This window comes from Lissotriton vulgaris, chromosome 4_1, assembly GCF_964263255.1.
Source record: "Lissotriton vulgaris chromosome 4_1, aLisVul1.2, whole genome shotgun sequence".
NCBI classification, from domain to species: domain Eukaryota; kingdom Metazoa; phylum Chordata; class Amphibia; order Caudata; family Salamandridae; genus Lissotriton; species Lissotriton vulgaris.
The window spans coordinates 635,294,807-635,308,847 of NC_141691.1; the positions used below are offsets into that span (position 1 = coordinate 635,294,807).

The 14,041-nt window shown below is 47.7% G+C and overlaps 1 protein-coding gene across 1 annotated transcript in view; it reads left to right on the plus strand.

Moving 5' to 3' along the window:
* LOC147722358 (uncharacterized) overlaps window positions 1-14,041 on the plus strand; it is a 700,192-nt gene that overhangs the window by 205,756 nt on the left and 480,395 nt on the right. Inside the window, exons 10-11 of the mRNA XM_086967301.1 lie at window positions 12,377-12,733; window positions 13,031-13,359. Of these exons, the coding sequence (XP_086823427.1) occupies window positions 12,377-12,733; window positions 13,031-13,359 (686 nt within the window). The remainder of the gene's footprint in view (window positions 1-12,376; window positions 12,734-13,030; window positions 13,360-14,041) is intronic.

The following is a 14,041-nucleotide window of genomic DNA, read 5'->3' on the forward strand; positions in this document are numbered from 1 at the left end:
CTTCTGCCTAATATTATTTAGATTTATAGTGTGATACTGTTAACAAAAGGTGTCCTGGGGCTAATAAACATCTGCTGCCTGAAGGCAAACGAGAAACGAAACAGAAAGGGAAGGAGAACCAGCCAAATGGGGTGACCTACAGAGCATAGAGCCAGGTTTTTACATCTTCCTAAAGGATAATAGATTCTTGGTGGTGCGAAGCAAAGGAGGGTGCAAGTTCCATAACTGCATGGCCTGCACCAAAACAACAAGACAGACAATTCATGCATTCCTGAATTAGGGAACAATAAGCAGAGTGGCACAGGGCGAGAACAGCATAGGTGTCCGACCCATATGCTCCATGAGGAGAGATGAAAGAACAGCAAGGGAGTGGGAGAATTCGATTGAAGAGGTCAGGGATGAGGTGAAATGTGAAGTTCTGAAGCGAAGCGCAGACACGCAAGAAGTGAGTATGAGCAAAAGATGAGGGCTACTGTTAAACTGTGCGATAAGATAGCTGAGAGATGATCTGTGACCTTAAAAGATAATTTGATTCGACATAGGTGAGGGACAGCAGTGATAGGGGAAGAGAGGGAGTGTTGGGGTGTGTGCTGAGCAGTGATTAATTTGTAATACAACATATGCCAGGGCCCTCACCAGTAGGCCATTGCAACTTTAACCACCCACCATTGCCTGGCCTGTGCGGCCAATGACAATACCTATGCAACAACCAACCATAACACTCGTACAAGTGTGACTATTCAGACTATTTCAAGCCCCCAAAGCTATAAAGAATGGCATAGGTGTCAGGAGGTTATCATTTTTAGTGTATATTGAATTAATAAACAGCTGTTCTGCTCATCTCTAAATTACACGGACAGGGCCTCCATCTGGAAGTCTGTCATAGTGGCAGTGTGCATTAGTTAGGTGCTAGTGCTGAGCACCGAAAACCCCCTGCTCAAATTAGGCACTGGTGCTGAGGTAACAGGGGAGAGGGACGTTAGTTCAAGAAGGTGTGGAAGACAAAGGGGAGATGTGAAAGATGAATGGGAGGGCTGGAGACGTGTAAGATACAAATAGACAAACATTTGAATGAAGAGACTTGAGGTGAATGAGAAGTGATGATGTGCACAGGAGGTGACGGGGCCAGAGAGGCCATGAGATAAATGCGAAAGACTGTTAGAGATGAGGGCAGTCAAAATACAGAATGGCAAGAGGTGATTAAAGGTGAAGTGAGAGGTTGAATCTGGAGTTCAGAAGTTGTAAAAAGGGGTGAAAGAAAATGGCCTGCAATGTGAGAGAGGGATCAGGGGTTGGGAGAGGAGAGAAGAGAGGGATGGAAGGAACTGGGTGAGAGGAAAGGGGCATGGGTAAACTGCTTAACTCTGCACAAGACCGCCAGGGTTTGAAGGGACCCATGCTGCCCCCGGCCAGGGCCAGGTGAGCTTCTAGTGTGGCAGCGCGTATTCGTGCGGAGTGGGAGGCCCTTCACAAAGGTTCACTAGACATCTTTCTGATGTTAATTGCTGTATTTTGGTTATAAACTGGTACTGATGGGGTGAAATCTTTCCTCAGTGTTACTGTGTTTAAAAAATTTCAAAATAATAAAGCAATGCTATCCCAAAATACGTGGCATCACAGAACATTATTTACATTTTCTACCCACACAATTTAGTCAAGCCTGTCGTATAATTTGGTCCTCACCTGCCTCATAATTCCAGTAGCCCTGCCTACAGGTTTAGACATTTTTGTCAGGAGGGGGTCCTTACGCCTGAAAATATTGACAGGGGGGCCTCGGCATCCAAAAGTTTGAAGACCTCTGCGCTAGACTCACATGATACGAATTTAAGCTCTTGGCACCTCATATCACACTCAAGAGATGTTTGCCATTAAACCCAGCTACATTGTTACCTTTGCCAGCTGAACAAACTCATTATTTGCACAACTGTATTTTTCTGACAGAAGAACAAACTAAGGGAAGAATAGATCTTAAAGATACACCCTTATTAGACCGTGAGGGGAATTATGGGTGGATGGTTCCTGCTTGAAATTACCCGACGGCACAACCTCTGCATCCTATGCCATAACCACATTACAAACCGTGGTAGAAAAAGCCCGTATTCCCCAGAAATCTGCCCAAGCAGCTGAACTCATTGCTCTTTTAAGGGCCTGTGAACTTAGTGAAGGATTATCAGTGAACTTTTACACAGACAGTCTATGCATTTGGTGTGGCACACAATTTTGCCAAGCTTTGGAAGGAAAGGGGATTCCCAACCTCCCATTGTTAAAAAATACAGCACCGTGAATTGGTAAATAGTCTTCTTACTGCCTTGACATTGCCAAAGTGTGTAGCCATGATTAAATGTAGTGCCCACAAGAGAGTCACAGACAAAGTGGGACAAGGAAATGCCGTCACAGAAGAAGTCACAAGAAATACTGCAAGTATACACATGAGTAGGATGTATGTATTACGATTCCAAGCTGAAGGATGGGAAAATATGTATACATAGATGAAAGAAATTCAGCAGTTAGCTGCAGAATAAGAAAAGGCAGAATGGAAAAAGGGAGGAGAATTGGATGATGAGGGATGTTGGAGGTCCAAAGATATGCTGAAATGGAAGTTGACTTATGCTTATTTACTGCCCTTTGTAACCATGGCTCATGGACCTGCTCACGTTGGTCCCAAAAACGCCATCTCCCAACTAGAACAGGTTTGGGATAATCAGCACATTTGGAAAACAGCTGAGCATTTGGTTAAACATTGCATGATATATCTACAGCACAATCCTGGGAAGGGAGTATCAACCCCTACCAGTGGATTTTGTCCACCCCAGGCTCCCTTCAAAGCACCTCAAATGGTTATATTCAGTTAGAGCACTGTAATAATTTGAAGTATGTATTAGTAGTGGTTTGTTCCTTTAGTAAGTGGGTAGAAGCTTATCCAACCAAAGACAACACAGCCTTGACAACAGAAAAAATTCTGTTAAAGGAGTTCTTCCCCCCTTTGGGGTTTTTGGAGTCCTATGGAGTGACAATGGCAATGGACCCCACTTTACTTGCCAGATATTAGAGTACCTAATAAAGGGTTTAGGGGTGAAACAAAAGTTTCATGCTGCTAATTACCTCCAGCGGTACAAAAGGGGGTGGTAATGGACGGAGCATCTGAACCAATCAAACACTCACACCCAGTCAAAAGATCTGGGTTTAATCCATCACCATTCTTTAGCCCACTCTGCCATCCCAGTTCAGACATGGCTGTATGCAAATCATTCTGACCCTGTGCCTCATGGGAACAGTCCAGCCCGAACTGCCAATCCGTGCCTTCCCTGGACCGGAAACAAGCTTCCGAGGACCGGTTTCTGGCATTCCAGCCGTCTTCAGCCTGGCTTGCTTGAATCCAGTGGCAAAGTGAGCAAGGGACTCACGTCTGAGCATACCCTGCCACACTTATGGTGGCCAAAAGCGGTACAAAAGGGGGTGGTAATGGACGGAGCATCTGAACCAATCAAACACTCACACCCAGTCAAAAGATCTGGGTTTAATCCATCACCGTTCTTTATCCCACTCTGCCACCCCAGTTCAGACATGGCTGTATGCAAATCATTCTGACCCTGTGCCTCATGGGAACAGTCCAGCCCGAACTGCCAATCCGTGCCTTCCCTGGACCGGAAACAAGCTTCCGAGGACCGGTTTCTGGCATTCCAGCCGTCTTCAGCCCAGCTTGCTTGAATCTAGTGGCAAAGTGAGCAAGGGACTCACATCTCATGGTCTCCAACCTGGTGAATTTGTCCAGATAAAGAATTTTCAACGCTCTAAGAATCTGGAACCTCATTGGAAGCACTCCGAACAAGTCTTGCTGGCAACCCGAACTGCTGTCCGTGTCACCAACAGACGTAATTGGATCAACGCTTCACACTGCAAACGAATCCCTGCTAATGTTCTCCAAACGGAAGGCAGAAACGATCTGAAAGACATCTTACAAACTCAAAAAAGTGTTGCTCCTCTGAATGAAGATACTTTGTTTCCTGATCAAACTGTGCCTTCAGCAACAAGGTACGATCTAAGACCAAGGAAGGGAAGGAGCATAAAGAGATACCGGAGGACCAGTTTCAAGTAGTGGAACGGTTCGGGTGTGACACGGTAGGATCACAGAATCGGCTGAACTAGGTTCAGAGTGGGTTGTCATACGTGTTCAGTGGTGCATGGGTCTCTCTCCGACCTGTGGTTGTATCGATACCAAGAAGGAGAAATGCAGAAATTGGGATCTAAGATGCGAAGCAATGACAAGACACTGTGTATGGTGACTCTGATCATATTATTGATAATATTGGCAGCAGTATTTTTGGACAATGGAGAAAGTGATTCCCTCTCTAAACGTATTGCCCACTACTACTCCTGTCCCCATGGAACATTATTACTTAACCCTTTATTACCATGAAAAAAACACTGAATGTCATACCTCAATAACACTTTAATACAAATGTTACATCATACTCATAATGCTACAAATACTACTAACTGCTGGGTATGTGGAATGTTGCAAGCCCATCAGAAGAAGGGAGAAACGCCTCTCATTCCCCTGCCATTTTCACACAAGGGCTCTTGTGGAGCCTGGTTCGCACTTTTGTGGGCCTCTGAAATTAGTAATATTACTCTAGCTGATGTAGGAAGACTCAATGCCCAGCTAAAGAAGGTTTGTTACCCCGATGATGATAGTCTCCCGCAGGTCAAAGAAAATGTATGGGCAACGGAGGAGTATCGCAGAGGAGATTCCTCCACAAGATTTATTTTTCCTAACTCTCGAACAGCCAATGGTAATGGATCTCCTGTTATCGCTGTACCCAGGGCCCGAGCAGATCTTTGTGTGAGCAGTATTGATAGTTTTCCTGTGGGAAAAAATGACAGTACTACAGTATTGATTAGCACTGGAACGAACAATAGTAGTTTTCTGTCTTCCCATAACACTTACTTAATTTGTGGAAACAAAGGTTATTATCATCTACCAGTCGGATGGTCCTTAATATGTTATGTGTCCTTTGTGCTTCCTCCTGTGTTCTTAGCACCTGCATCTTATCACAGAGACCAAAAACTATTTAATGACATTTCCTTGAATAGATTTAAAAGAACTATAACTAATGATGAAGTAGATCAAACTGATATTGCATTAAAGCAATATGTAGAGTTTAATGTGGGATTCTTCTTCTTTGTTAGTGCAGCCCTAAATAGTAGGAAAATCCGACGCCTAACTTGAGTAGTAGAAGCAGTAACTAATCAAACAGCGATGGCTCTGGGAAATATTACAGAAGAGCTCCAAATTACGAGAATTGTAACTTTACAAAACAGGATGGTGTAGATGTAGTCTTAGCCGATCGTGGTGGAGCATGCCACAATATCGGGAGTAGCTGCAGTGTGTTTATCCCTGACCATGCCCCATCTGTTTATGACACCATTTCCAAACTGCATAAACAAAATGCAAAAATACACCAAGACCAAGGAACATAGACTTGGTCTGAGTGGTTATGGGGAATCATTTCTACTTGGGGCTGGAAATTGTTAATGGGAATAGCAACCATAGGAATCATCTTTCTCACCTGCTGTTGCTGCATTCAATGTGGCCCTACAATATGTACAGCTTGTATAGCCACTTGTAATAATATTAAACCTCCCCCAAATAATGTTGACGAATTGAATCGAGAAAGGATGATGCAAACTGAAATTTACTAACTTTTAAACATCGATATACAAGATTAATATATGTACTTTTAAAATGGGTTCAGCATAGGCTGAAAAGGAAGGACTGTTAAAATGTAAAATCTGATTCTCTTGGTTTTTGATTAAGCTATGCCTCATCCAATTTCACTCCTGCCCTACTTTCAGCCCAGCTCTATCCCACCGCATCTGTATAAACATGAGTAAAGAATCTAGATTAGGGCATTGTAGGCTGTGTATACATGCAGAGTCCGTGCAAAAGAAAAGCTGACATCTGCTTTGGGCTTTTCAGACAATGGTAAAGCCTCACGTAAAGTTTACTCAGATTGCATATCTTGTTGTGCAGCCTTAGGACGCGACAATTGCACAAGACACCAAGGCTGTCAATTCTTGCCGTTACCTCATTTGTGTGTGATTCCCAAAGCTCTATTTACCTCTGGGCGTCCCTTGTTTGTGATCTTTTGCTATAAAAACCCATGTAACCATTGTGCGGGGTGCTTCCTCCTAGAGTATCTCTATGCTGCTTGTCGGATGAGCCCCCATTCATCAATGCTAATAAATGACCCTTGGTTTGTTCTTCATTCCAGTGTCGATTCTTCCTTACTTGATAAGAACCCGTGGACTAAGGGTGAGCCTGCACCAGTGGGTTTTCAATAATCCGCTTATACAAACCGCAGTACGTAGTGCTGTCATGAATGTAGGTGGGCATGTTGCTTGGCATGTTATATGTGAGTTTGTAAGGTGTGCATTCCCAGAGTTGTGAGTTGCATGATTGTGGAGTTGAGGTGTGTGGTGTGTTCATTTGGCACTTACCAACGAGCAGGTGCCATCCTGGAAGTGCTGGTCGATGATGGACTGGCGGAAGATGTATGAATAATGTACACTGCCTGGGTAGTTAGCGATGACATTGGTGATCCACTATTGCCTGCACATTGATTGAATGTGTGTGCTTTCTGTTGCGGTAATTGTGTGCAGTGTCGGCAGGGGGCACAGGTAGGACAAGTGTGCAGTCAATTGCCCCCAACACATGCGGGAAGCCAGCTATGGCGTAGAAGCCTTGCTTGGTCTCCAGCTGTTCCTGCGCAGTGTGGAGGAAGTATAGGTACGGGGTACCAAGCTGATGATGGCATCCAGGACAGGTGTGAGGAACTTGGATAGGGCTGGCTGTGACACTCCTCTGACTCTGGCGGTTGTTGGTTGGAAGGTACCAGGGGCCAACAGGTGCAGCACAGCCAGCAGCTTTGTCTGAGGTGGGAAGTTGGTTGTCCACTGTGTTGGTACCATCAGCCTGTGGGCAATGATGGTCAGGATGCAGAGGATGGTTGTCCTTGTGAGCCTGTAGTGGGCAATGACATTCTCTGGTGTTAGGTCTGTGAGGCTGATGCGTTTCCTGAAGGTCCGCTGTCTTTGTCTACGCTGCCTCTGTGTTGGTCTGAAGGTGAGGGGTACGGGTGGGGGTGGCGGCCGTTGGTGTAGTGGTCCTGTTGGGGCTCCGAGCTGCATGATCAGTAGCTCCATGGCATCTGTTGGTCTTCAAGTGTGGCTGTGGGCTGGGCTCCCTTTTTTGGTGCAGGTTGTCGTCCGACTTTACACCAGGTCAGAGCAAGTGTTAATTTCCTGCTGCTAACGTGCCTTATCGCCTGTTTTGTGGTCTTATCGCCAATCTAGCTGGTCGTTGAGAATGTTGCGGAGTGGTGTTGTTGCAGCTTTTTGCACAGGAACGCCTAGCATATCATTAGCGTTAGTTGCAGGGGTCATCAGTGGTAATGTTTTTTGCACCTGCTATCGCAGGTAAACTGGTGATATGTGCAGTTAGCACAAGCTTGTGAATGGGGCAATAAATCTATCGCGACTTTGGCTGCGATAAAGTGCAGATAATTCGGCGATAGATCCTTGAGAATATGCCCCTGAGGTTTTTAAACATATTAATGTCTCCCACAATCTTACCATGAGACTTTGAAACTTTGTCAGTGATCCTCTGAGAAATTGCATAATCCATTTTACTGTGGTTGGTTTGGAGGGATCGTTCATAACTTGGCGTGTCTCTATAGCATGCTGCTAGACTACCAGAAGCAGAAGTATATTAGATCCTCAATGGTACCATAAGAACTTGCTAGTTCTAGCATCCGCTGTGCCCTTGAAAGTCATCCATGGGAGTCTCCCACTATGATGCACTATTTGGGTTTGCTTCAATTTGTAGTGATTCACGCAGCAAAGTGTTTGCAATCCCTTCCCCTGGAGTGGGGAGCCAGGCAGGGATGTCCCCTGTCGCCCCTCATATGACATTGGAACCAATGGCGCCGGCACTCAGGGATCCGTTGAGAGATTGGGGGATACTTTTGGGCAACACTAACCATGTCGTTTCCCACTACGCTGATGATATGCTGGTATATAGCTGGTATATATCTGGCAACCAGCTCAGTCTATAACTGTCCCCTTAGAGGTACTGAGGGACTTTAGTGCTGTGTCCGGTCTGCGAACAAACCATGAGAAATCTAAACTACTCCCACTCGGGAGACTAGTAACCCAACCAAGGGCCCATCTTCCTGGGATGGGGCTTCCCTGGATGTCCTTGGCTCCCAGATACTTAGGGGTTACACTGGCACATAGGCTCGAAAGGTTTCTGGAACTTAACATAGGGAGGGTCGTGTAGGGGCTTCAGGGCTCCATAAGTTTTTGGAGGGAATTGCCCTCATCCCTAATGGGCAGGGTTGCTATCACTTAGATGATGATTCTGCCAAGGTGCCTTTATGCGTTACAGTATTCATTATACAAAATCGCCGCTAGTTATTTTAAAACACTAAATAGCTTACTGACGGACCTGCTATGGGGCCCCAACTGTAAATGTATCTGTCTATCAACATGACAAAAATGGGTTGGGTAGTGGTCCCATGTATGGAATTTTATTAAATGGCTACTCAGTTACAACATGCAACTCACTGGTTGGATGATCAGAATAACTGGTAAAAAAGACTGCTGGCAGGGACACATAGGAGAAAATCTTTGCCGAACTACTGATGCTTGGCAGAGGGGTCCCTAGAGAATGTCCTTACATAACCCATCATGTAGCCAAGGTATGGGAGAACACAATACAAAAAGTGGTGAGACATGCACCATACGCCCCGGACATGTCTTTATGGGTGCTACCACAGTTTACTAAGATCGCTGAGTTAATGTCAGTATGAAAATGGAAGGATGGGTGTTGCTTGACGATGGGGGATCGATACAATAATGGCCAGTTTGTGACTAGGGAGAGCGTGAGGCCTCTTGGATTTGGGCAGAGGACAATTTTTGCAACATGTAAAGATATCTCAGGTGGCTGGAGAGCTCTGGCTGTTCTTCCCTGAGAAGCCTCCCATAGCAAAAACATTGCAAGTAATGCTGTATATAGTCCAAGGTCGAGGTCTGATTACCCACCTATACTGTGCAATACGGGATGACTTGCTGAGGAAAGTACTCCCCACACAAGTGAGATGGGATGAGGTGGTGGGGGCCCCCATGATGGCACAGGGATGGGGCAGGATTCATGAAGGGGTCAAATTGGTGAGCTCTAATGCTCGATTCAGACTGATCCAATATAATTTTGTATATCAGGCTTACCTCACCCTCAAAGTGCTGGGCAAAATATACCCGGATCGGTCCGGCAAATGTCCCCGATGTAGGGAACCAGAGGCTGACTTCCTGCACGTGGTGTGGACATGCCCATCTCTATCCTCATTCTGGCCACGAATCATACAGAAACTATGGGAGGCCACGGGATGGGAGGTCCCCAGTGAGGCACGTATAGTACTATTAGGGCTACTGGCCACCTACAAGAATAGGAAACTTAGCAGGAAATTTGTACTCCTGGGATTCATTTTCGTCAACCGACGAATTGCTATCCCTTGGATGAGTTAGATACCACTTAAATGCGAAATGTGGTTGGAGGACATGTACAAATGGACAATAGCGGAGAAAAATAAGATGAAACAGGTCCGAAGAGATGATAAATTAGAAGATGACATCAGGGCTTGGACAGGAATGATCCCTGATTTGAGAATCACCCCAGTCAGTAACTAGTGATGGATACATGTATAGACATGACATAACACAAGACCTATGATAACTGCCAGATGGATGAGACCAGAAGCAACCTAGACACAAAGACGCAGAGCAGACATTCATTGGGGGGGAGAGGGTAGTTAAGTTACAATGTTGGCATGTTTAAATACACAAAAAAATAGGTGAAACCTTAAAAATGGTCCACAAAAGATGTAATTATGTTTGAGTAAGAGTTCGAAATCGATTCTTTATTGAAATGGCACAGGTTGTTAAAGTATCATCTGTTGTGAAGAAACTGAATGTAACATCCAACGTATTGACTAAAAATGCCAATAAAGTTGTTTCAAAAAGTGTTTACAATCCCATTTGCCTCCCCTTATGAGCCTGATATTCTGGCAGTGCCTCCATCAGGCAGCAAAACAGAAAAGAATATATCATGCACTACATGCATGGTGAGAAGCTGCACTGTTACCGAGGAGATCCTGCTCACCATCCTCACAGCTGGCAAAGGGTCTAGTGATAGCTAGCATACCTGAGTTTCAGGACTATGCGTAAGTAAGGCAAACTCCTTTGACCAGTGTCCACTAAACATATGTCCGGGTGTATCCTTTCCTTGTTTGAAATTTGTGTACTGTAGTGCACTAATGATGTCAGGATGGTCATCACTTTTGTAAGTCCTCCATGAATTCTTTACTCATGGGCTAAGTATAAATGGATCACTGTGAGGGTCATTTAGGGTTTGGCCATATGAGAAACCCACCACACATGCGTTTCCTGCCCCATTTAGAGGTGGGTAAATGATTGACAGCCTATGGAGACACCCCAATTCCAGTAGCAATCAGTCAAAGGTGGCAGTCTGCCTACAACAAGGCTGCCACCTTTTTTTTGTGTTGAATTTTTTTTTTCATATGTTTGGATGTTCACTCTATTTATGTCAGTTAATCCAATGCATATTTTACCTGATTAGGTACATCATGTTATGCATGACAGACTCAGCAAGTAAAAAAGAACATCAGTCCATATGTGCAGAGAAAAATCTCCCTGCACATCAGGGCCAATATGTTTTTCTTTTTTCCAAGCTTTGGGGGCTTGATTCTCAATAAAAAAAAGTGCTGAGCATGCCAGAAATCAGGATGGTGAGCTTGGCAATATTCTTTGCGAACGTACATCAGTCGCTTCGGTGATGCACATTTGACAAACAAATCCCTGCCTGGCACATGGAGTTATTTCATTATGACAAGTGGTTCTCTGCCATGGGGTTGGGCAGTGGTGGGGCGTGGCTTGGGTGCCGATGGGAGAGGCTGCGTGAGTACAGAGCTGCGTGCCCGAAATTATCCTGTTCGCAGAGTCTCCACGACCCCCCTGGCGATACTGAGGGGGCCCGGGCCGACCAGGAGTTCCACAGTGTTGTGATCCAGACACAAGCGCTGCGGCTGTTTGACGGAGCTGCGGAGTCGGCCGCCGGCCAAATCAAGATGGCGCTGGGCCAACTCTTCTGACCTGGGCTCTGGAGTCGATGCTCTGTGCCGCGATCGGAGGAGAGGTGCCGCAGCTGTGGAGGTGCCGGTGATCGGAATGTGGAGCCCTGAAGGTGACCAACAATACTGAGGAGGTGCTGCTCTGGCGAGAAACAACTTAGCCTTTGGTGTGCCGGTGGCGTGGGCACTGCGGGCACTGTAGGACCGACACCGGAGGCTCGACCCCCCGGGGCTTTGAAGGGCGCCGAGGATCTCCGGAGCTCGGCGGAGGGCGCGGCCCAACTACGGGAGCGAGCAACGCTGACCCCGGACTGAGTGGGGGCAGAGACGTAGGTGCGTGATACTGCCGGTGGGGCTGCGGCGGAAGACCTTGCTGGGGGCCGGAGTTTGACGGCTGCTGAAATTTGCTCCCATCAATTTCTTTGCGCGCCTATGATGGCTGTGGGATCTTGGGGGGCAGCATAGGAGCCCATGACAACTTTAGAGTGGGCCCGAGACCGCACGGACTGCATAGCAGGGAACAAAATGGCGGCGCCCCCCCCCAAAGAACTGCTGAGTGGAGGTGCGGACGACGACCGGGTGGCGCACTGCTGGGCACCTTTCACTCTAAAGGTGCCCAGGTGTGGCTGCTGCTGCTGGTATTGTGGGAGCGGACAGACGGACGTTAGGGGCCACAGATTTGATGTTGATGTTGATGCACGGAGGAGGGCGGCGGACCCCTGCTTTTCTTCCCTAATACAGGGCTGTGGTGAACCGGGGGTGCCTTTGTCTGGGGTGCACTGGAGGAGTTCCGCTAGGGCAGCGGCAGATTACGGAAGCTGAGGCCCCGAGTGGGGGGGGGCAGCGCGACCACGCGTAGCCCTGCCTGAACAACACAGTGGAAACGGGACCTCTCTTGGAAGCGCTCCGAACCACGGCCGAGCGCTGCTCTGGGCTGAGGGGGAGCGTGAACTATGAATACGGTCGCCCATTTGGCGCTGATATGGTACTTGCGGGGCGGCGACCGAGCCCGTGGTCCGGGAGGTAAGAGGTGGGCTGTCCAAAATCACGCAGAGTGACGGGGGACATCCGTCGGAATCCCTGTGCCTGAGTGCTGACCCTAGGAACAACTTAGAAGGGTTTTTTGAGGGGCTCCTCGACACGATTTCAAAGTGCTCTAACAATTGCAGCCATGAGGAAACCCAGGGGAAAGAAGGAGGAAGACCCGCAGCCCTCTGATGCCGAATCCCCTCCACAGGAGAATAGGGATGAGCAGGACCTACCAAAAGTACCGGGGCTCCAACTCCAACTGGACAAAATTCTGGCAGCCATCGCGGACACTCGAGTCGCCCTCCCGCAGGACATTGCGCAAGTGGTGACAGGGCTGGGCTTGTTGCGAGCTGACCACTTGAAACTATCTGATCGAGTGAAACAAGCAAAAACTAAGATTCAGGAGATTGAGCCTGTTCAGACTGCGCTATCTGCAACAATGGTGGGTGTCCTGGATCGTCTAACGGTACTAGAACGGCGGGCAGAGGATGCGGAAGGTAGAAATCGACGGAACAACATTCATGTGGTGGGGCTGCCAGAAAAAATTGAAGGATCGAACATGGTGAGCTACCTGGAAACTTGGCTTAAAACTGTGGTGGCCCCTGAGGGGCTGTCGAGTTCCTACACCTTGGAGCGAGCTCATCGCGTGCCTGCTAGACCTCCGCAACAGGGGCGCCCCCCGCGGCCGGTGGTGGCGCGGCTCTTACATTTTAGGGACCGTGACTTGCTCCTTCGGAAGGCCCGTAGCGATGGCCCATTTTAGGTGGACAACACCAGTGTTAATCTCTTTCCAGATTATTCGTTGGACACCCAGCGGCACCGCATGTCCTTCCAGGCTGTTAAGAAGGAGTTGTGTGCGGAAGGGATTCAATACTCTTTATTCTTCCCCGCCAAGCTGCGCATCATGCTGGATGGACAGACCCACTTACATGACACGCTGGAGGAGGCATGGGATTGGCTGGAGTCTTATTGGGCTGGTAAAGATGGCCAGGAAGTTGAGGCACGGGAGTTGGCTGATGATTCGCAGCCTCGCAGATCGCAACGGCTGCGACGCCGACGGCGGGGGCTGCGGAAACCGTCGACCTCGCAGGCAGCGATAGAACGCAAGGGAGCACTGGATGCAGTAAGGGCAATCTCAGGGGAACTGCTGAGGACCTCGCCCAGGGCTTCGGAACAAGGAAGCGACAAGGTTCGCTCGGAGACAGAGTCCTCTGCATCGGACGATGCACATTTACAGCTGGTTACCCCTAGAAGGACGGACGGACTGTTAGATGAGTAGACACTGTGCTATTATTTGGGGGTGGAGGCTGGATATGGCTGAATAGATTGTGATGATTGTCTGTGTTGGTGACTCTGACGGTACAGTGGAGGCGCGTGAGGCTGAGTGGTTGAGCTGGAATTGATCAGGGTGGAGCAGCGGTACTGTTGATATTGGTGGGGGGCACTGGGGGGCTCTGCTGGGGTATTACATTTCAGGGGATTCTGGGCGGGCAATGATTGCGAGACTAGCTTATCGTAGATTAATCCCTAGGCTCTATCCTACCCCCACTGGATGGTACTAGTTAGTTTGCCTTAGCATAGCCGAGGCACATAGTTGGGTAGATTGGATGGGATTCACTGTGTTGGTGCCTGTTGTTGGGGGGCAGGGAGATGTGATGGGTGGGATGGGAAAGTTTGGGAATGGGACTAATTTGTTTGGGGGATGCTATCTGCTGGCGCGATTAATTGAGAATGTGGAGTTATTGAGTATTTTACATTTGTATAATAGGACCACTACCTGGCTACCAGTGGGGGAGGACAGTTTT